The sequence below is a fragment of the Leptidea sinapis genome, chromosome 8 (assembly GCF_905404315.1).
Source record: "Leptidea sinapis chromosome 8, ilLepSina1.1, whole genome shotgun sequence".
In the NCBI taxonomy this organism is placed as follows: domain Eukaryota; kingdom Metazoa; phylum Arthropoda; class Insecta; order Lepidoptera; family Pieridae; genus Leptidea; species Leptidea sinapis.
Window position 1 is genome coordinate 13,896,918 of NC_066272.1, and position 18,540 is coordinate 13,915,457.

The 18,540-nt window shown below is 37.4% G+C and overlaps 2 protein-coding genes across 2 annotated transcripts; one reads left to right on the forward strand and one right to left on the reverse strand.

The window, feature by feature from the left end:
- Window positions 1–535: 535 nt before the first annotated feature.
- Window positions 536–4,179, reverse strand: LOC126965711 (zinc finger protein 665-like). Its single transcript, XM_050809458.1, has 2 exons — window positions 4,069–4,179; window positions 536–3,808 (listed from the first exon to the last, which is right to left on the reverse strand). Exon 2 carries the CDS (start codon window positions 3,792–3,794, stop codon window positions 2,661–2,663), a length of 1,134 nt encoding a protein of 377 aa, XP_050665415.1. The 5' UTR covers window positions 3,795–3,808; window positions 4,069–4,179; the 3' UTR covers window positions 536–2,660.
- A 7,462-nt stretch (window positions 4,180–11,641) lies between these two features.
- LOC126965754 (39S ribosomal protein L51, mitochondrial) lies at window positions 11,642–18,273 on the forward strand. Its single transcript, XM_050809513.1, has 4 exons — window positions 11,642–11,862; window positions 11,958–12,077; window positions 12,174–12,318; window positions 18,086–18,273. Exons 1-4 carry the CDS (start codon window positions 11,804–11,806, stop codon window positions 18,227–18,229), a joined length of 468 nt encoding a protein of 155 aa, XP_050665470.1. The 5' UTR covers window positions 11,642–11,803; the 3' UTR covers window positions 18,230–18,273.
- The last annotated feature ends 267 nt before the right edge of the window (window positions 18,274–18,540 follow it).

Below are 18,540 nucleotides of genomic sequence, written 5' to 3' on the forward strand. Positions count from 1 at the left end.
TACAGATTTTTTTTTTCATATATTAGTATCTGCTAAAACAATAGCTTTTACAAAAGAATAGTTAAGTGTGATGTGTGAAATATATATTCTTAGAATTATTGTACTGTGACATTCTTTTGTATGGCAAAACAAAATACATTGGCACAGCTTTCCCAAAATTGCTAAACTCAAATTTTCCAGACATCAGCTGTACCTAATCTCATGATTTACATGCATAATTTCATAGATCATATCATATAAACAGAGATTTTACTATAAAGTATTGCCAATAATTATTGTTAATCCCTATAAAACAGTGTTTAATAATTTTTATTAGGTTTTCCACACATTAAATTGGCATTTCCTTGAAGATATTAACATAATATGACTATTCCGACAGCTGTTATTCCATCTTTAATAATTGAAATCCAATATCCACTTTTTCACATCAAATAAATACAAAAGAATAATTAATATGTCATCATTAGAAAAATTTAAATATAAATTTAATACAATAATGAATATATACATCAGTATACAGTAGTACAGTTACTCATCTTATATAATATAATTACAATATTCATGGCAAGTTTTAAATAATTTAAATGAACAAGTAACTATATAAAAACTAAGTTTATTAGTACATACTTATAAACTTAGATGAAATAAAATAAAATGCGTGCGTACATAGTACACAGGTCAGAAGTGAAACTTCTTTGGCAAAATAATTTTTAAATCTCGTTTAAATTTATACTAAACTGTTCTCTAAATCTAATGATGTAGTCAATTTTTTATCAATTAAATTTTTCATTGAAATTATGTTTATATTATGATATTTTGTTGTTGTCATTGGATGGATGAAAGGATGTTCTACTTACTGGTGGCCGAGCGCTAAACCTGCACGATATGACGCTAGTAGGGAAGGTGTTCTACTCAATGCTTGTCGGGGAGATTTTCTAAGCTGTTCTACTTACTGGCGGGCGCGCGCTAAGCCTGCACGAATCAACGATAATAGAGAAGAGGTTCTACTTACTAGCGGCCGCGCGCTTAACCTGCACGATACAACGCTAGTAGGGAAGATGTTCTACTTACTAGCGGCGCTGTGTTTCGTGCTAAGTTCGCCCGAGAGTAAGAAATGTTCTACCTCAATTGCTCTCTACCTTGAACAAAAACCTCCCCTTTTCTTGAAAAAAATCTTTTTTGTGACACTCTATTGCATTTCATCCGTAAAAAAAAACCGCTCATGCGCGCAAAGAAGTTTCACTTCAATATTATGTTATATTTTAAACTTATATTCAATTGTTGTATGTACCTACTAGTATCAGACCAATCACAGGTCTTACATCATGTAAGTGAGATGCACCCCACACCCTGTCAAGCTGCATGTTGTCAGTTCGAGCGTGCATTACTTGCACTCAGATTGCTCCAAAACTAGTTGGTACATACACCTATTGAATGTGAGTTAAGCCATTTCAAAAAGTATACAGTTGATAATCTTTAAAAAAATTTTTTAAGGATTTAATACTTATATCATGTATATAATTATATCAAATTACAAAAAAAACAATATCCATATGGCTAAGCCATCAGTGATTGCACTTATATTTTTTCTTAGGTCTAACATAGTGTTTTTTTTATTTTTGTCTTTAACAATTTTTGTATAAATTATAATAATTATTATGTAAAATAATAATATATTAAATATATTAAAGTATAACATAATTACTAGATGTCTTTAGACAAAAAAAATATTTTTAAATGATAATTATGATTTAGGCATACCAAGACTGTAAAGTACATAATTGGACGTAATTCCAGAAAAATGTTCCATTTCACAATCATGTCGAAATTTAGTTAAGAACACAAAACTGGTCACATGATTCTTATTAACGGTCTGACAAAAAATGGCAACCCTACTGTCACTCTTTAAATGAAATCATGACTTCGTAGACCAACCCACATGTATTGAATACACTAAAATTTATTAAACTTTAAACACGAATTACTTAAAAAGTGATGTTTGTGGCTTGGAACGTTTTTCAGGAACTACATCCAATTCCTGTTAACATTCAAGTGAATATTACAAAACATGAAACACTGCTTATCATTTAAATATCTTAATGACATATAAAAATCCACATCTATTTATAAAAGCAATCAACAATAATAAAAGAAAATTGTTATTCACACCCTTAATAACAAAAAAATTATAGAGTTCTACACATTTAAAATATTGGAAAGTAGAAAAATAAAAATATTTTATGTAATACTGCAAACTACCAACAGCTCAAATCAGTCAAAACTTCTAACAGCATCTCAATAATTAAAATAAATAATGTTAATTTATGTTCTGCTTGTAAATATGTTTTCTATTTAGTAACGCTAACTTTATGGATTAATTGTGGCGTCTAATAAGTAATATAAACAATATAATTAAATATTTTTAAGAACATACAGCAAATAATATTACTTTTATTTAAACCTACATACCTATTCACTAAAGTCCTACATTCTAAAAATGGTTAATATAAAGCAAGTTGTGAGGCGGGATATTTGCATCAGTCTTGTGTAACTTTAGATTTGTTTCGTTAGTGTTTTTATAACTGTTATAAGTTTTTGGTTATCTATATTTTTTATTAATTAATATACATAGAACTGCAGAAAAAGTGCTACATATGCAATCAGTTTGAGTCTGATTTTAATGTTGAAAGTGTTGCTTCAAATACCCTCCCAGCTGCATAACTGGGAATATTCAAATAAGCTGGCTTATCATGTTCACACAAACCTGGTTCTGTGCAGCAATTGTTGACATTGCCAGTGCTAGTTGATGCATTTCCTCCAATATCTGTGGTTTTTGTTAAACATAACACCCGATGTTCATTAAACTGATGAAGGGAACGAAGCTGTTCACCACAAAGGTTACATTTCAACTCTCTGGAATGAACCTTTTTATGACTGTTCAACGATCTTGAATTATCAAACACTTTATTACACATATCACAAAATTTTAGTGTTTTTTCACCTGTGCATACAACTTTATGATTATTCAAGCGATCCAGAGACATGTAACGCTTATTATTACAAAGGTCACACTTAAACTGTTTTTGGGGAACACGACCTGTATGTACTTGCATATGTTTTCGTAGATTACTTTTATCTTTTATGTACTTCGAACAAACAGAGCACTTATTCACATCTTTCCGTGAATGATTTGAATCCAAGTGTCTACGTAGTTGTGACTTTTTATAAAATGGTTCCAGACAAATTTGACAACGAAATGGTTTTTGTGTAGGATGAACACCTGTTAAATGAGTGTTGAATTCCAAAATTGTGAGGTAACTCTTACGACAGTGAGGGCAGTGGAAAAGTTTCCGACATATGCCTACACTGGAATCACAGAAAGGATCTGAGCAGTCATCACAAAAGCAGTCAAGGCCCGCTGGAGGTGTTGCTGTTTGAAACTGTTCCAATTCATTTTGTAATGGTTCATGATCAGGAGTATCTGCTCCACTTGGTTCCTGTTTAACTCTACTCGCTTGGTCGCTGCTTTCGGAAAATTCATCTTGAGATGGAATGTTTTTTGAAGTACTTGCAAGCATCCACCAAGGATTATAAGGCCATGCTCCTATGCCAGCTTGAACTCCCTGAATTTTCATATCACTTGTTTTAGTCTGCGTTTCAGCATTTGAAAAGCCTGGAAAACTAGGCAACTCTTGTTTGGATCTCGTTGATTCCAAATTATGCTGAGACAAGAGATTCTCGTAATCGTTGGGATACTTCCTTTCATTTCGATCGTTGGATTCTCTTTTAGACATCTTGCCACTTTTTTCTGAAATGATTGTAAAACAATAAATTACTAAAAAGTTCTAACATCATTTAATTCTATTATAATGCAATCCTAAAGTCACATATACCAAATATGAAATATGTACTATGTTGTTTACTAAAACTTTAGAACTAGAGAAGTAAACAAACAAAACATGCGCGCAATAAACTTCACTTTGACATTATGAAAATTGAGTGAAATAAAGGTCTATTTTAATTTCATGAATAAATTTTTTTCTTTCAGAATATTTGTATTGAACGTACCTTTTTCTTCTTTTAAAAAAATTTCTAAATCATCAAGTAACTACTACGCTTCGACGGCCATTTTGTTTAATTGACAAGGGTGGAGGACCAACTTTGTTTTGTTCAATAGGCACTCCCCATAGATAATAAATCGGTAATTAACTTAATGTGAGATAATTTTCCTTCTTATTTTCCTTTAATGATAAATAGTAGCTCTAGTAGGGTACAGTCCATTATTTAATAATTAAAATAAGTTAAGTCAAGTGTGATTTCACAACCAAATAAAGACATAAAAGTTGATCGTGTCCATCAAATTAAACATTTGGGGGTTTTCATAGACAGTTATCTAAGATGGAATGAACTTATTAAAAGACTTTCAGAGGGAATCCGAAAGGAAAGTTTTTCAAAACAATAAGGCATCAAGGTGGTCTAGGATTTGTTTAAAATATTACAACGCCTTGGTTGGTTCTGTTTTGAGGTATTGTGTAATATACAGAGGAGGTGCAAACAAAATCCATTTAATACGTCTTGAAAGAGCTCAACGAATGCTTCTAAAAATAATAGCTTAAAAACCATTCATGTAACCTTCAGATATACTATACAAAGAAACTAGAGTCCTTGCCGTTCGACAATTATTTTTACACTGATAAATAATTAAACAGCAAAAGAAGCCCTGTCGCTACAGAAAATTTGGCTATAGCGTCTCGTAGATTCCAAAATATTTACTGTGTTCTGAAGTTTAATTTTGTGATGAGTCGAAATCATGCTACCTTAAATAAAAAAATAAAAATTGCGGACATATTTTATTACAAAGTAAGATCTACGTACGAGAATGGCTTTTGCAATTATTAAGCTATAATTTAAATAATAAAAATTAATATAACTAAATTATCTATACTTATTTATAACTACATATTTGCTTTATCTATTTCTCATTTAATTTTTTAAAGTTCCTTATTAAAAGTTCCTTTTAAAGTCAAATACATATTGTTAGTTTTCGTTTTATTACATTCATTATTAACATTATATTAAATTACATAGCAGACGTTAATCACTGGTTGGCTCTGCACAGGGTTTCCTAGTAAGCCATCTACAGGAATTGAATGCATTGAAGGTGCCTCTTTGGTTTTGCTGAGAGACTCTATCTAGACATATAAATATTCTAAGAACAATTATTTGCTCTCTTGTCTACTACCGTCTACCTCAGTCTACTTCTTATTTTTCTTCGTTTATTGGCTCCGCACGATATTGAATCAACCTCAATCAACCACTCAAAGAATAATAATACTAGGTACTCTAACATCCTCTTCGTCATGTTTTGTTTATTTTAATATATATTCCTTGCTCTTTGTTTTCAAAACCGAAAGGCGAACAGTCACAGCCTAATATGATGCTTACGCAAACAGTGTTCTGTGACGGCGAAAGCTCAACAACAAAACAAAGAATATTAATATTGTAAGGCCTAGCGAAACTCTTAAAAAAAAAAAGAAAACAGCGATTCACTGATTCTCTTAAGTTGGCGGGGGGTAATTAATTTTATTGGCAAATTCAATTGTTCTTTTTAACTGTTCTTCAATATTTGAACCAAATTTTTTTTGTTTTTTAATTTACATAAATTAAATCTCAAGTAAGCGCCTACAGTAGATTCTTAAAGTTTTTTTTATACTTTGAAACTATCTCTTATGTGTTCATCCAAAAAACATCTGTTCCTTTTAATTTAATCATACACTTTTTTTATCCCACGTTAATTAATTTTTCCGCGCAGGCGCAGTAATCTTCGGCATAAGACTTGTCCACCACAAGGCTTGTGATTAGAGGACAATTAAAAAAGTTTGTTTACACGACCTCTTTCTCCTAAGGCCCAATCATTCCCTATAATATATTATTATACTCTTTGGGCCCAATTACATTAAATTTAAAGTTTAAACACACACTCTATCTCGATTGTATGAAACGTCATTGATAGATTGACAGATGACGGCTATAATCTAGTAAAAAACGGAGATTGCCGAAATCCACTACGTTAAAAGCAAAGAGTGAAAGGCGGGAAGTTTAGAAGTAGGCGGACGTCCTTTTTTGGCAAAACTTTTGAAAGTTAAATTAATTTGATATTATAGGATCAGTTAAGTTGTAAGGTGTATATATAAGTAGTTAGTGTTTATTATTTATAGTTTTAGTTTTTTTCTCTTCAACTGGTAAGTCATTTTATTGTATTATATGTAAATAGAATTTTTCTCTTGGCGTCCATGTTGGAGCCCGAAGACCCTGGAGGGGCATCCCTCCAGGTGTCTCATGTAGTCACAATAGATGCGTCGGGAATGGAAACGGAAAGTTCAATTATAGATACGGACTGTTCGGAAAACACGAAATCAATTAAAAGAAAGAGAATCTCAGATAGAAATCAAAGGAAGAGAAAAAATCACAGATATAAGGGTCCATCAGATTCCCAATACTCTCCCAATGATTTGAAGGATAATGTTATTCCTAACATGCTTGAGTCTAATGATAAAAACACCGAAATCCACCATAATGAGGCTGTTCAGTCTAATAATATCACAAGTAACCCTCGTTCTGCTCGGTCACTTTACCACGCGTCAGACCCTGCGCCTTATGTTGTCCATGTTCAAAAAATCTTACTACCAAATCAAACCGGATCTATTCACCCAGTACAATTTGGATTTTTCCTTAAAAAAAGTTTGATAAAAAACATTGTAGAGGGAAGCATCAAAAAGATTGGAAGGAATAGGTTGTCTTTACAATTTAAAACATTTCAGGATGCTAACACATTTCTAGATCACAAATCTCTTGATGTTAATAAATACAAAGCATTTATTCCGGCCTTCACTATCACCCGCATGGGAATTGTGAGAGGTGTGCCATGTGACTGGGATGAGAAAGATATTATAGAAAATATTGAGCTTCCGCAGAACTGTGGAAGCATTTTGAAAGTTCGGAGATTAAACCGAAAGGTATATGATGGAGAGACACCCAAGTTCATTCCAACTGAGACCGTAGTTTTAACCTTTGACGGGAAGGTGTTACCTCCCAGGGTCTTTATATGTTTCAATTCCTTATCTGTAGAGCTTTATATTTTCCCCACGCTGCAATATTTTAATTGTTGCCGTTTTGGTCACACCAAAATGCAATGCAGAGGCACTCCAAGGTGTTACAAATGTGGTGACAACCACTCAGGTATAAGCTGTGAGACTGAAAGGAATGATGCTGTCTGTATCTTATGTTCTGGTTCCCATTTCGCAACCGACAAAAAGTGCCCGGAGTATGCTAGACAAAAAGCTATTAAGGAAACAATGGCTAGAAACTCTATATCTTATTCAGAAGCCAGTAAAGTCCATCCACCAGTTTCGAAATCTTATGCTGACGTTCTTGCTTCTGCTTCATCGGCCCCTACTGGTCCAACTATTACGTATTCCAACCCCAATAATTTAACAAGCCTTTCTAAGAGTCCCACATATAGGAAAACAGTATTCTTGAAACCCAAAGTTCGTCCCAGAAATTCTAGTAAGGGATATGATCAAAAAGCGCATGCAGAGCTTATCCAAGATTACAGCAACATTTCTTCCTTTTCTACAGGTTGTCTCAAAAATTACAATGATTTGTCAGAAATAATAACAAAGGATCTCATCATTTCTATCATTCAGTACCTTTCACAATCTAATATAATTAAAATACCGTCCAACGATGCTGCTACTTTGAAAAGTTTTTTAAATCATGGCCAGTCAGGACCATCCACAAAACCAGTCTCTAGTGATTCAGTGGAATTGCCGGAGTATTAATAGTAAAAAAGTGACCTAATTTATTTATTGAATAGTTACAAACCATTTGCAGTCTCTCTTCAAGAGACTTGGCTTCGTCCCGGATTCAATTTTAGAATTCCAGGACACATCTGTCTTAGAGAAGACAGAACAGATGGGTATGGTGGAGTTGCACTAATTCTTAGAGGAGGTGTGCCCTTTGTCCACATACCCATCCCTAATCACAGTGATAAATTTTCCATTATTGCTGCTAGTGTAAATAATATTTGTTTTGTAAATATGTATATACCTCACCCTTCCACTGAAGTCTTTGATGATATTTGTAGCATTCTATCTTCACTCCCGCGCCCTATTTTAGTCATGGGAGATTTCAATGCACAACATTCTATGTGGGGAAGTTCTAAGTCTGATCATTATGGGGCTAGAATCTTAGACATCTTAGATGATAATAATTTATGCCTTCTAAACTCTGGCTGTTCTACTAGAAGGTCACAGCCACATGAGGGTATTAGTGCACCAGACCTAACCCTGTGTAGTCCCTCCCTTGCCCCTACATTAAACTGGTGGCCTCTATCGTCTTCATATGGAAGTGATCACTTTCCACTAATTGTATCATTTCCTCAAAAAATTAGCGAAAAGTTGTCAAAGTCTCCTTCCCGGTTAAAATATAAACTTAAGGATGCTAACTGGTCATTATATAGAGATAAAGTTCAACAAAATTTATCAACCATACCTCCACTAAAAGATAGCAATAATCATCTTTGTAATGAAGCTTTTACACAGGCCCTACTACAGGCTGCTGAGGAAGTTTTTCCTATTAAAAATAATAATGGCAATGGGTATATTCCATCACCTCCTTGGTGGGACAGTGAGTGTTCTGCTGCGATAGCTGAGAGAAAGATAGCTGAAAAAAATTACAGAGAAAATTCTACATCACAAAATTTTAATGTTCTTTGTAATATTATAACTAAAACACGTAAATTATTAAAACAAAAAAGATTCAATGGCTGGAAATCTTTTTGTGCCTCAATTTCACCAGACATTTCTCCATCTGAAGTTTGGCAAAATATTCGTAGATTCAGATCCTCTTTTAAACCTCCAAGGTCTCCTCTTATGGATAGCAGTACAGTTGATTTGTTTCTTGACAGATTAGCTCCACCATTTGTCCCATCTATAGATAATATGTCTTCTAACTCACAGCTTTCTCTCCTCCCCCAGCATGATAGTAGCAATTCATTCATTTCCTTTAGCCTTTCAGAACTCAAAGGGGTTCTTTCAAAACTAAGGGACTCAGCCCCTGGTTGTGATGGAATTCCATATTCCTTTTTTCAAAACCTGAATGATTCCTGCCTTTCTTATTTTCTCAGTTTAATTAATTCAATCTTAACAACAACCGATAGCCCAACAAACCGATTAATGATCCATCATCATACAGACCAATTGCATTAGCTCCAGTTATGTCCAAAATTTCTGAACATTTAATTAAAACTAGACTAGAATGGTTTATTGAGAGTAAGGGGTTACTATCACCAAACCAGTTTGGATTTAGGAAAGGCAGGAGTACAATGGATAGTCTCAGTATTTTTATGACAGACTTAAGATTGGCATTTTCTTACAATAAGTCTGTGTTAGCGGCATTCTTAGATGTGTCGGCAGCCTATGATAATGTCAACCTTTCAATTCTGAAACAAAAAATGACTAATTTGAATATCCCACAAATTTTTATAAGCTTCACAATCAATCTTCTCTCTGGTAGAATGCTTAAAGTAATATCAGGAGACTCCTACCAATCCCGTATTGCCTGGAAAGGTTTACCTCAGGGCTCAGTTTTAAGTCCTTTACTTTACAATATATATTCTCATGATCTGGAAGCCTCCCTTAAGGGTAAAGTTAACACACTCCAATATGCAGATGATTTACTCCTCTATGTGTCTGGTGATTCTGTAGACAACATGTCTGATACTATGACACATTCCCTTAAGTTATTAAAAGTCTGGCTTGACAATAACACTTTAAGCCTTTCGGTTCCTAAAAGTATTATAGTCTTATTCTTACGTATGAGACTTCCTCCAGCAGTATCTGTATTTTATAATAACATTAGAATTCCCACTAAAAGTGAAGCAACATTTCTTGGGGTAATTTTAGACTCAAGACTTACAGGAAGCCCTCATTGCTACTATATAAGTGCCAAATGTGAGAAGATTATAAACATACTGCGTTGTCTCTCTGGAGTTTGGTGGGGAGCCCATCCTTTCTCTCTAAAGCTTCTATATAATGCTCTAATAAGAAGCATTTTAGACTATGGAACATTTATACTTGAACCCTGTAATGCAGTAGCTCTCCATAAGTTAGACATTATCCAGTCTAAGGCTCTGAGAATAATTGCGGGAGCTATGCGGTCGAGCCCTATTAACGCTTTGCAGGTGGAATGTTCTGAAGCCCCCCTGCACCTCAGACGTCAATTTCTTTGTGACAGGTTCCTGTTTAGAGCATTACAAGTTTATACTCATCCTCTTTACTATAAGTTACGGTCTCTGTTGGAATGTATGGATTATTCGTACTGGGCTCATAAATCGCCGCCATGCCTTATTGTTAGTCTCCAAAAATACTTAGCTCTTCAAGCTCCAACACATAGATCACAATTTCTTCCTATATTTTGTGTTAACTATGATGCATTAATTTTAAATCCATCTATTTTGTTTGACTTTGGTGTTTGTAAACAAGATCCTTCTGCCAATGCCAAATTTATGGATATTATTGACAGTGACAGCCGATGGAAACATTGCCATTTAGTTTTTAGTGATTCTTCCAAACCCGGTCCTGAGAAGTGTGTGGGAGTTGGCATTTTTCATCAACAGTTTGGCATTGTACAGAAAATAAAATTGCCTCCAGAGACTTCAGTATTTACTGGAGAATGTTTTGGTCTGCTGAAGTCTCTGGAATACATTTTAATCATGAAATTAAAAAACACAATAATTTTTACCGACGCTAAAAGTGCCCTACAAGCCTTGGACAGATTTCCTTTTAGCAGTAACAATCATCCAGTCATTATTGCATGTCGTGATTTATTGTATCAATGTTGTAGCAAAAATTACACAGTTTCCTTTGCTTGGATTCCGGGGCACTCAGGAGTCTTTGGCAATACCAAGGCTGATAGCCTTGCCAAAGCTGCGGTCAATGACGGAGATCTGGTTCCGTACCAAAACTTTTGTTGTGATTTGGCCCTCCTTCCTAAATCCCAGTTATTCAACTCTTGGACACATATGTGGCTTTCTTCAAGTCAGACTAAAGGTCGATATTACAGCACGATCCAGGTGGATATACCTCATAAACCGTGGTTTTCAAATCTGACGTTTGGTAAAGCTACCACTTCGACTCTTATTCGTATGAGGCTGGGCCATGCATGCATTCCCTTGCATCTGGCAAGGCTTAACCTTTTGCCTAGTGATATATGTGAGTGTGGCAATGACGTTGGGGATTTTAATCATATATTCTTTGCCTGTCCTCGACATGACCGTTCCGCTTTTATTTCCTCGCTTTTGTACATTAAAATTCCTTTTCCTACTTCAATTTCTGTCCTTTTATCTAATATAAATATTGATGTATATAGAATTTTAGCTAGTTTTATTTTTCTTAACGATATAAAATTATAACCATTTATGTACTTATATACTAAATTTACCTGATCCTTTTCCAAATTCCGTTCCAATTCTCAATCCAATGACACACTTCCTCACCTTTTTGTATGGCTGACGCACAAACCGTGCAGGCCAATAAATGGCGCAAAAAAAAAAAAGAAAAAGCAAAGAGTATAATAATATATAGGGAATGGTTAAAAGCAACTGTTCACTTTCAAAGTTAGCCGTATTAAACTACAATCAGCAACTTAAAAAAATAAAACATTTAGTGGATGGAAAAGTGAAAACTCGACTATAATATTTATTATTTTTATCAAAGCTATTCTTTTACATTTTGAAAAAAAAATGGAAAGGATAACTTCTTTGCTAAAAGTATTGTGGCGACCCTCTACTAACTTTGTGAGGTTAGTAATAACTATATTTTTTAGAAAAAAATTGTCTTCAGCCGTTAAAAAACTAGTTGAAACTTGAAAGTCATTTAGATATGTGATATCCACAGAACTCGATATCATTCTGAAAAGACGCGCATCATAAAACGCTATGGCTATGAAGAGAAACTCTGGAGTGGTGGATTAATGCCTAGATCACTTGGAAAACGTTTACCTATGCCAGAATATAGGTAAGTATTGTAAGTTTTACATACTAGTATAAATATTGGTTATTCAAAGACCACATAAATGAGATATATAAACTTTTAATTTATAATCATTTTCAGACCACTTAATCCATGGACAGAAAGGAGGGCTTTATTTGGCCAGAATGACTACATAGATATTTTAGGTTCTGGTGAACTTCACCCATTAAGGACTTTGTATACAATTCCTTCATGGATCAAGGGAGTAAGTGGGAATGAATATCAGGTATGTTCTTGTTACAGATAATAGATTTAGAATGTAACAAGGAATTAATTAAGATATTTTAATGTATGAACATGACATACAGTGCTATTTTCACAAGTGCCGAGACTGTTGCCTCTTATCTGGGAGGTACTTTTTGTAAATGTCCCTGGGACAGTCTGTAAACTGAACTGCAATCTGTTTAACATGTTTCTCCTGCTTCCATTTGTAATTTTCTCTGTGGATAACTATTTCCACATATTCCAAAGCCATATTGTGATCTCATGGACCTCTGTTATTTTGGTAAACATGCACCGTAAAAATGCACCTTGCATTTGGTGTTAGTTCTAAAATGTTATCTGCTCTCTGTATGATCATAATATTTAAGGTGCTAGCTTCTGCTAGTCCTCAGGGAGGTAACATTGACCTTTAGTTATTTGAGTTAGATGCCAATGGCCTTGCCCTCTTGATGGTAAGCCAGCTCCATGGGCCCTGGGGAGCTCAGAGATTACAAAGGGAGGAAAGTGAGGGTGCCACTTGTTTTAACTAAAAGACAGAAAGAGAGTAATTACAATGTGAGTAAACTACAGAGGGGGCAAACGGGCAAGCGGCTCACGGGATGGGGAGAGGTGAGGCAACCGCCCATGGACATCCGCAACAACAGGTGTGTCAAGAAATGTGTTGCCGGCCTTTAAGTATTATGATTCCACAAAGTGGCTGTGCGAGGCAAGAAATTTCGAAGAAAACGCGCGGTTGTGGAATGCCAGACATCTACGGGATGCGGATGGTACTTAGCACGTAATGTCCGATGGTGGAATTCGGCCGCTGGAATCAACCCGAACAGCTCCTCTGAGCACTCCCCGTGATAAATGCGGTAGAAGATGCAGAGAGAACCCACATCTCTACACAATGCTAGAGAATCAAGCCGATCGGAGATGACTTGATCGTCGATCGTCTTCGTTGTATGCGGTCAAATGGAAGAAGCTGGTACTGGGGAGCACCCGCCCAGAGGTGAGAACAGTACTCCATGTGAGGCCGAATTTGCGCCTTATAAAGTTGCAGGCGGTGGCTTTTAGTGAACTGTCTCGCCTTACTGAGTACACCAAGCTTTTTAGAGGCCAGTTTGGCCTTCTCTTCCAAGTGACCACGGAACTGAATGTCGCTCGATATATCGACGCCAAGTATACCAATACAGGCTGTGGCAGTTAGAGGAGTGATCTCGAATCGAGGGGATACGACAAAAGGAGACTTTTTAGTGGTGAACGCACAAACTTGTGTCTTCTTAGGGTTGAATTGGACTAAATTTTGTCGGCCCCATTCCGAGACTTTGCAAAGCATAGTCTCGATTTCAGACACAAGTTTGATCCGGTTCTCGTCGACGCTATCCCGGGACATGTTGGCACGGCCGGTGTAGGAAGCATACCCCGTGCTGTCGTCTGCATAGCAATGAATATTGCTGATTTGCAGTATATCATTGATATGCAGAAGAAATAGCGTAGGGGATAGCACACAGCCTTGCGGGACACCAGAGTTTATGGGTTTTAAGTCGGAGCATGCACCGTTGATAACAACCTTGATGCTCCGATCAGCCAAAAAGCTACTGACCCATTTGCACAACTTCTCGGGAAGCCCATAGGATGGCAGTTTCGCTTTAAGCGCTTTATGCCACACCCGATCAAAGGCCTTCGCTATGTCCAAACTCACCGCCAACGCCTCTCCCTTCGACTCAACCGCTTGCGCCCATTTATGGGTGAGGTACGCAAGAAGATCACCAGCTGAGCGACCCTGACGGAAACCGTACTGGCAGTCGCTGATCAGCTGGTGCCCCTCTAGGTATCCCAAGAGCTGGCGGTTGATGATCAACTCCATTACTTTGGAGAAAATGGAGGTAATGGCAATGGGGCGGTAGTTGGACGGATCTGAGCGTACACCTTTCTTAGGGATCGGGTGCACTAAAGCCGCCTTCCATAATTTCGGGACTATGCCTGATGAGTAGGAGAGCCGGAAAAGACGGGTAAGGACCGGCGCCAGTTCCGGAGCACATGTCCGCAGCACTATCGGGGGAATGCCATCGGGCCCGCTCGATTTGTGAATGTCCAAGGTGAGAAGCGCCTTAAGCACGACACCATGCCGGATTTTTACCTCCGGCATATATGAATCGCACCGCGGAATATGCGGTGGTGGTGCACCTTGGTCATCCAGAGTTGGACGCGAAGAGGGAGCCCAGGAGATCAGCTTTCTCTTTCGCGTCATGGGCCAGCGAGTCATCATCCCTGCGCAGTGGCAGAATGGCTGGCTGGCAGAAGTTTCCTTGGACAGCCTTGGCGAGCGACCAGAACGCACGAGTTCCCGAGGGAAGGCGTGCAAGTCTCTCGCCAATTCTGCCAATGTGCTTCGACTTCGCGTCAGCAATAACTCTTTTGAAGGACCTGGAGGCATGATTGAAGTGTTTTTAATTTCGCTGGAATTCACATCCTTAGATACCACCGCATTGACCCAAGCCTGATAGCACTCCTGCTTTCGGCGAGAGGCCATTTTGCAGGAGCGGTCAAACCATGGTTGGGACCTGCCACCGATAGGCACAGAGGAGGATGGAATGAAGAGTTCCATACCTTGCAGTACCACATCAGCAACAGCATCAGCAGCGGCATCTGGATCTCCCAGCGAAAAACAGATCTGCCTTCACGGGTAGGATGCAAAAAAGCACCGCATCTCGTCCCACTCTGCTGACCTATAGTGCCACACGCGGTGACAGCCTAAGAAGCGGGGCCGTGTTGGGCGCGTGATCGGCACGGTGCTCCGGATCAGGCAGTGGTCCGACGATCCCAGAGGAGGGTCAACGGAAACTAGGTAGCCCTCCGGAAGTGAGGTCAACAGAAGGTCCAACAGTGAAGGTGTATGATCTTGCACATCTGGGATTCGCGTTGGCGCAATAACCAGTTGCCTCAGACCATATGCTAAGGCGAAGTCGTGAACAGATCTCCCTGCATGATCGGTGGAACGTGAGCCTAGCCATTCGGCGTGGTGGGCGTTAAAATCGCCAAGAAACACGATCTCTGCAGTGGGGATCTGCTCCAACACGGAATCTGTAGCCATTTGGATGTGTTCGAGGAGCCGGTCAGTCTCTGCGTTACCGCTATGGGACCTATACAGGCATGCGTAGATTCGCGGATGGTCATCGCAGTCTACACGCAGCCAGATGATGGATAGGTCCTGTCCTTCAAGAAAATTCAGGCGTCGAGAACAGACATCCTCCCTGACGTAAACGCACACGCCAGCCCGTGGTATAAAGGAGTGTTCCAAATTATACCCCGGGTAGGAAAGGTAAGATGAATCAGCCAGGGAGGATATCTGTGTCTCGGTTAAAAAGAGCAGGGTTGGCTTCGCCGTCTCCAGGTGAAAGTGGACGGCATTTAAATTTGAGTGAAGCCCCCTGATGTTGCAAAAGTCCACAGCGAGTGTGGAGGAGGGTGGTTTGAGCCTCCTGCTCTGTTTGCCCCGAGTTAGCGCAGATTTGCCCCCTCCAGAATACGCGGGGCAGCCTGGGCAACCACTGTTAGGTACAGGCCCTCATTGTGGACGCCCAGGGACGGATTCTCCAAGGCTGCATAGCCTGGTACCGTCCTGGAGTAGTATCGTTTTAGTCTGTGCTGCCATTTGTATTTGGGAGGGGGGGTGTAGGCCTCCGGATACCCCACTCACCGGACGAAACACAGCGGCATAGCCGCTATTTCACGCCGGTTTCGAGTGGGGGAGTGGTATTTCTCCGGGCGTGCCGGCCCAATTCGGTTGTGTCCGTGAGGACCCAACATGGCACTACCACTCCAACCTGCCTAGTTTGAAATTAAATAGAAATGAAATAACACCCAGTCCTTCAAAATTATTTAATTTGTTGAATAGTACTCCTTAGAGCTTTTAAACTTTACTAATATAACAATAATAATTTGGTATCTTAGGAACTAAAATTATAAACAATTGTAGAATCCATTAAAGTTAAGATTCACATAAAATTAACAGAGAGGTTTAGTTTTAACTTTTTTCTTCTTGCACAGCTTTTCTCTCTCAGAGCTTCATTTGTTTCCGAAGCGGTAGTAGTATCTAGCATATTAGAAATGACATCAAAAAGAAATCTAAAGGAATAAATTTGAGAAAATAATTGCCTGTTATTCCTTTTAACCATATCATACTGCACACTAACTATGTCTGTACTTTAAATTGAGTTAAATCTAAGCTAATGATTAAGTAAAGGTGTAGATTAATACACTATATAAAAAAAAAGTTAAGGGAAAAGAAAGGTGTTGATTGACCAATGATGAACCACAAACTTTATATCTAAAGAAACCTTATTGCATGTTTATAGTTGTTTAATTTTATTATTAAATGACCTGAGTGGGATCAATGTTAAAATAAAATAAATGGTAAGGTACCTGTGAGAGCTTGATAAACATTGGTGGAAGGTCACGGGTTACCTGGGCCAAAGTTATCCCACCATATTCAAGTTTTCAGCATAGGTTCAGTATCAAAATCTCAGTGTGTTGCTGTTCAGCATATAGAAGGCATATGGGCTGAAAGGACACACAAAGCAAGATGGCAAAGAAGTTGCCATGCAAAGTCCATGCACATAAAGTGAGAGTTTCACAATAGCGAAGTTATGCAAAAGTACACTATTAAACTAAAGTATATATACAGTACAAATTGAAGTTACAACCAAAGAGAAACTAATAGGGAATAGAAATGTGTATGCCCACCCTAAGAAACGGTTAAGTTGTAGCTTGAGTTGTCAAGAATCAGTATCCAAAATTTGTTCAAAATAAAAGCATAACTTACAAATCTTCTGAAACCACACCTGGCAGAGATCAAGTATATTCCTGCCATCCAAAACCATTTCTCACCACCCTAGCAACCATCCCATAGATGGAATTTTGTACAACCTGTAAAGGGGCTTTACAGCCTGTATGAAAAATACAAGCCACCATATTATTTAAATGTTTTATTACACTGCTGTTAATTTAAGAAACACAGTTTTTAGATTTCCAATCAATCTAGTTGTTTTAAACAGAGTTCCTTTTATTTCCTTGGTAAAACTATTTCCTTTATAACAACACCGGAAACCAAATTAACAAAGTGAAAATGTCTCGGTTGAGTGTAAACTAGATGGCGTTAGATGTATCAAATCAATTAAAAATAGCCAAGATCAACTATCAACTGTTACATTACCTTTATGTCCAGTTTGATAATGGATTTTCCCTGCGAGATTGAATCAGAAATGAGGAGAACCAAAGTCACTTACACAGCCCGGATGGTTGTGAAACTGAAGTGGCAATGGGCAGGGCACAAAGCTGGACACACAGTAGGCCGGTGGGGCAGTAAAGTCCTAGAATGGCGACCACATACTGGAAGTCATAGGCCCCTCCAAAGATGGATCAATGGTCTGGACAAAATCGTCGGAATAGGTTGGATGAGGGCAGCGTAGGACCGCTTATTGTGGGGCTCTTTGTGGGAGGCCTTTGTCCAGCATTGGACATCTTCCGGCTAAAATGATGATGAATAATATAATATAATAAATTAAGCATAGGTAGATATTGGACATAACTATCATGTTGTGGTACATCAGGCAGACAGGGATTCTTCGACTTACATTAATTACTAAGACAACCCTGTCCCATTTTCCACACCAGGTATACCCAGGATCATTAATTCTCAAGATTTTATTCACCTTTTTTGTGAATTGTTGTTTGTTAATAAATTTTAGATTCTTAATACGTTTTTTGTCTTTTATGGCTTTTTTCAGATTCTGTTACGAAAAAAGAAAATGTTTGCTAAAACAGGATCACCCCAAGTAAGACCAACAAAATGGAAAGAGTTGGAAAAAAGATTAGGTTTCCTATACAGACGGTTAAATAGAAAAACTAAAACTGGATTCTCTAGCACTTAGTGTATGTTCTTCTTGGAATATCTTAAATAAATAATTAGATTAACTATTTGTAGTTTTAATTTGTAGGTATAATATATAAGTATAAGAGTTTTTTCTTCAAGTACAATAATATAGTTATTCGTTTTTTTTTTTAATTTCAGTGTAATAGATCAATTAAAGTGAACATCTAACAAACCTTTTTTATTGTATTATTCTTGCACACATCATGTGGATGTCATTGAACTCCTTGTACACTGCTCTCTACCAATTTTAAGGTTTTTTTATGTGTTAATTATGGATCTTTTTTGTGTTAGTGGCAATTCAGTTATGTC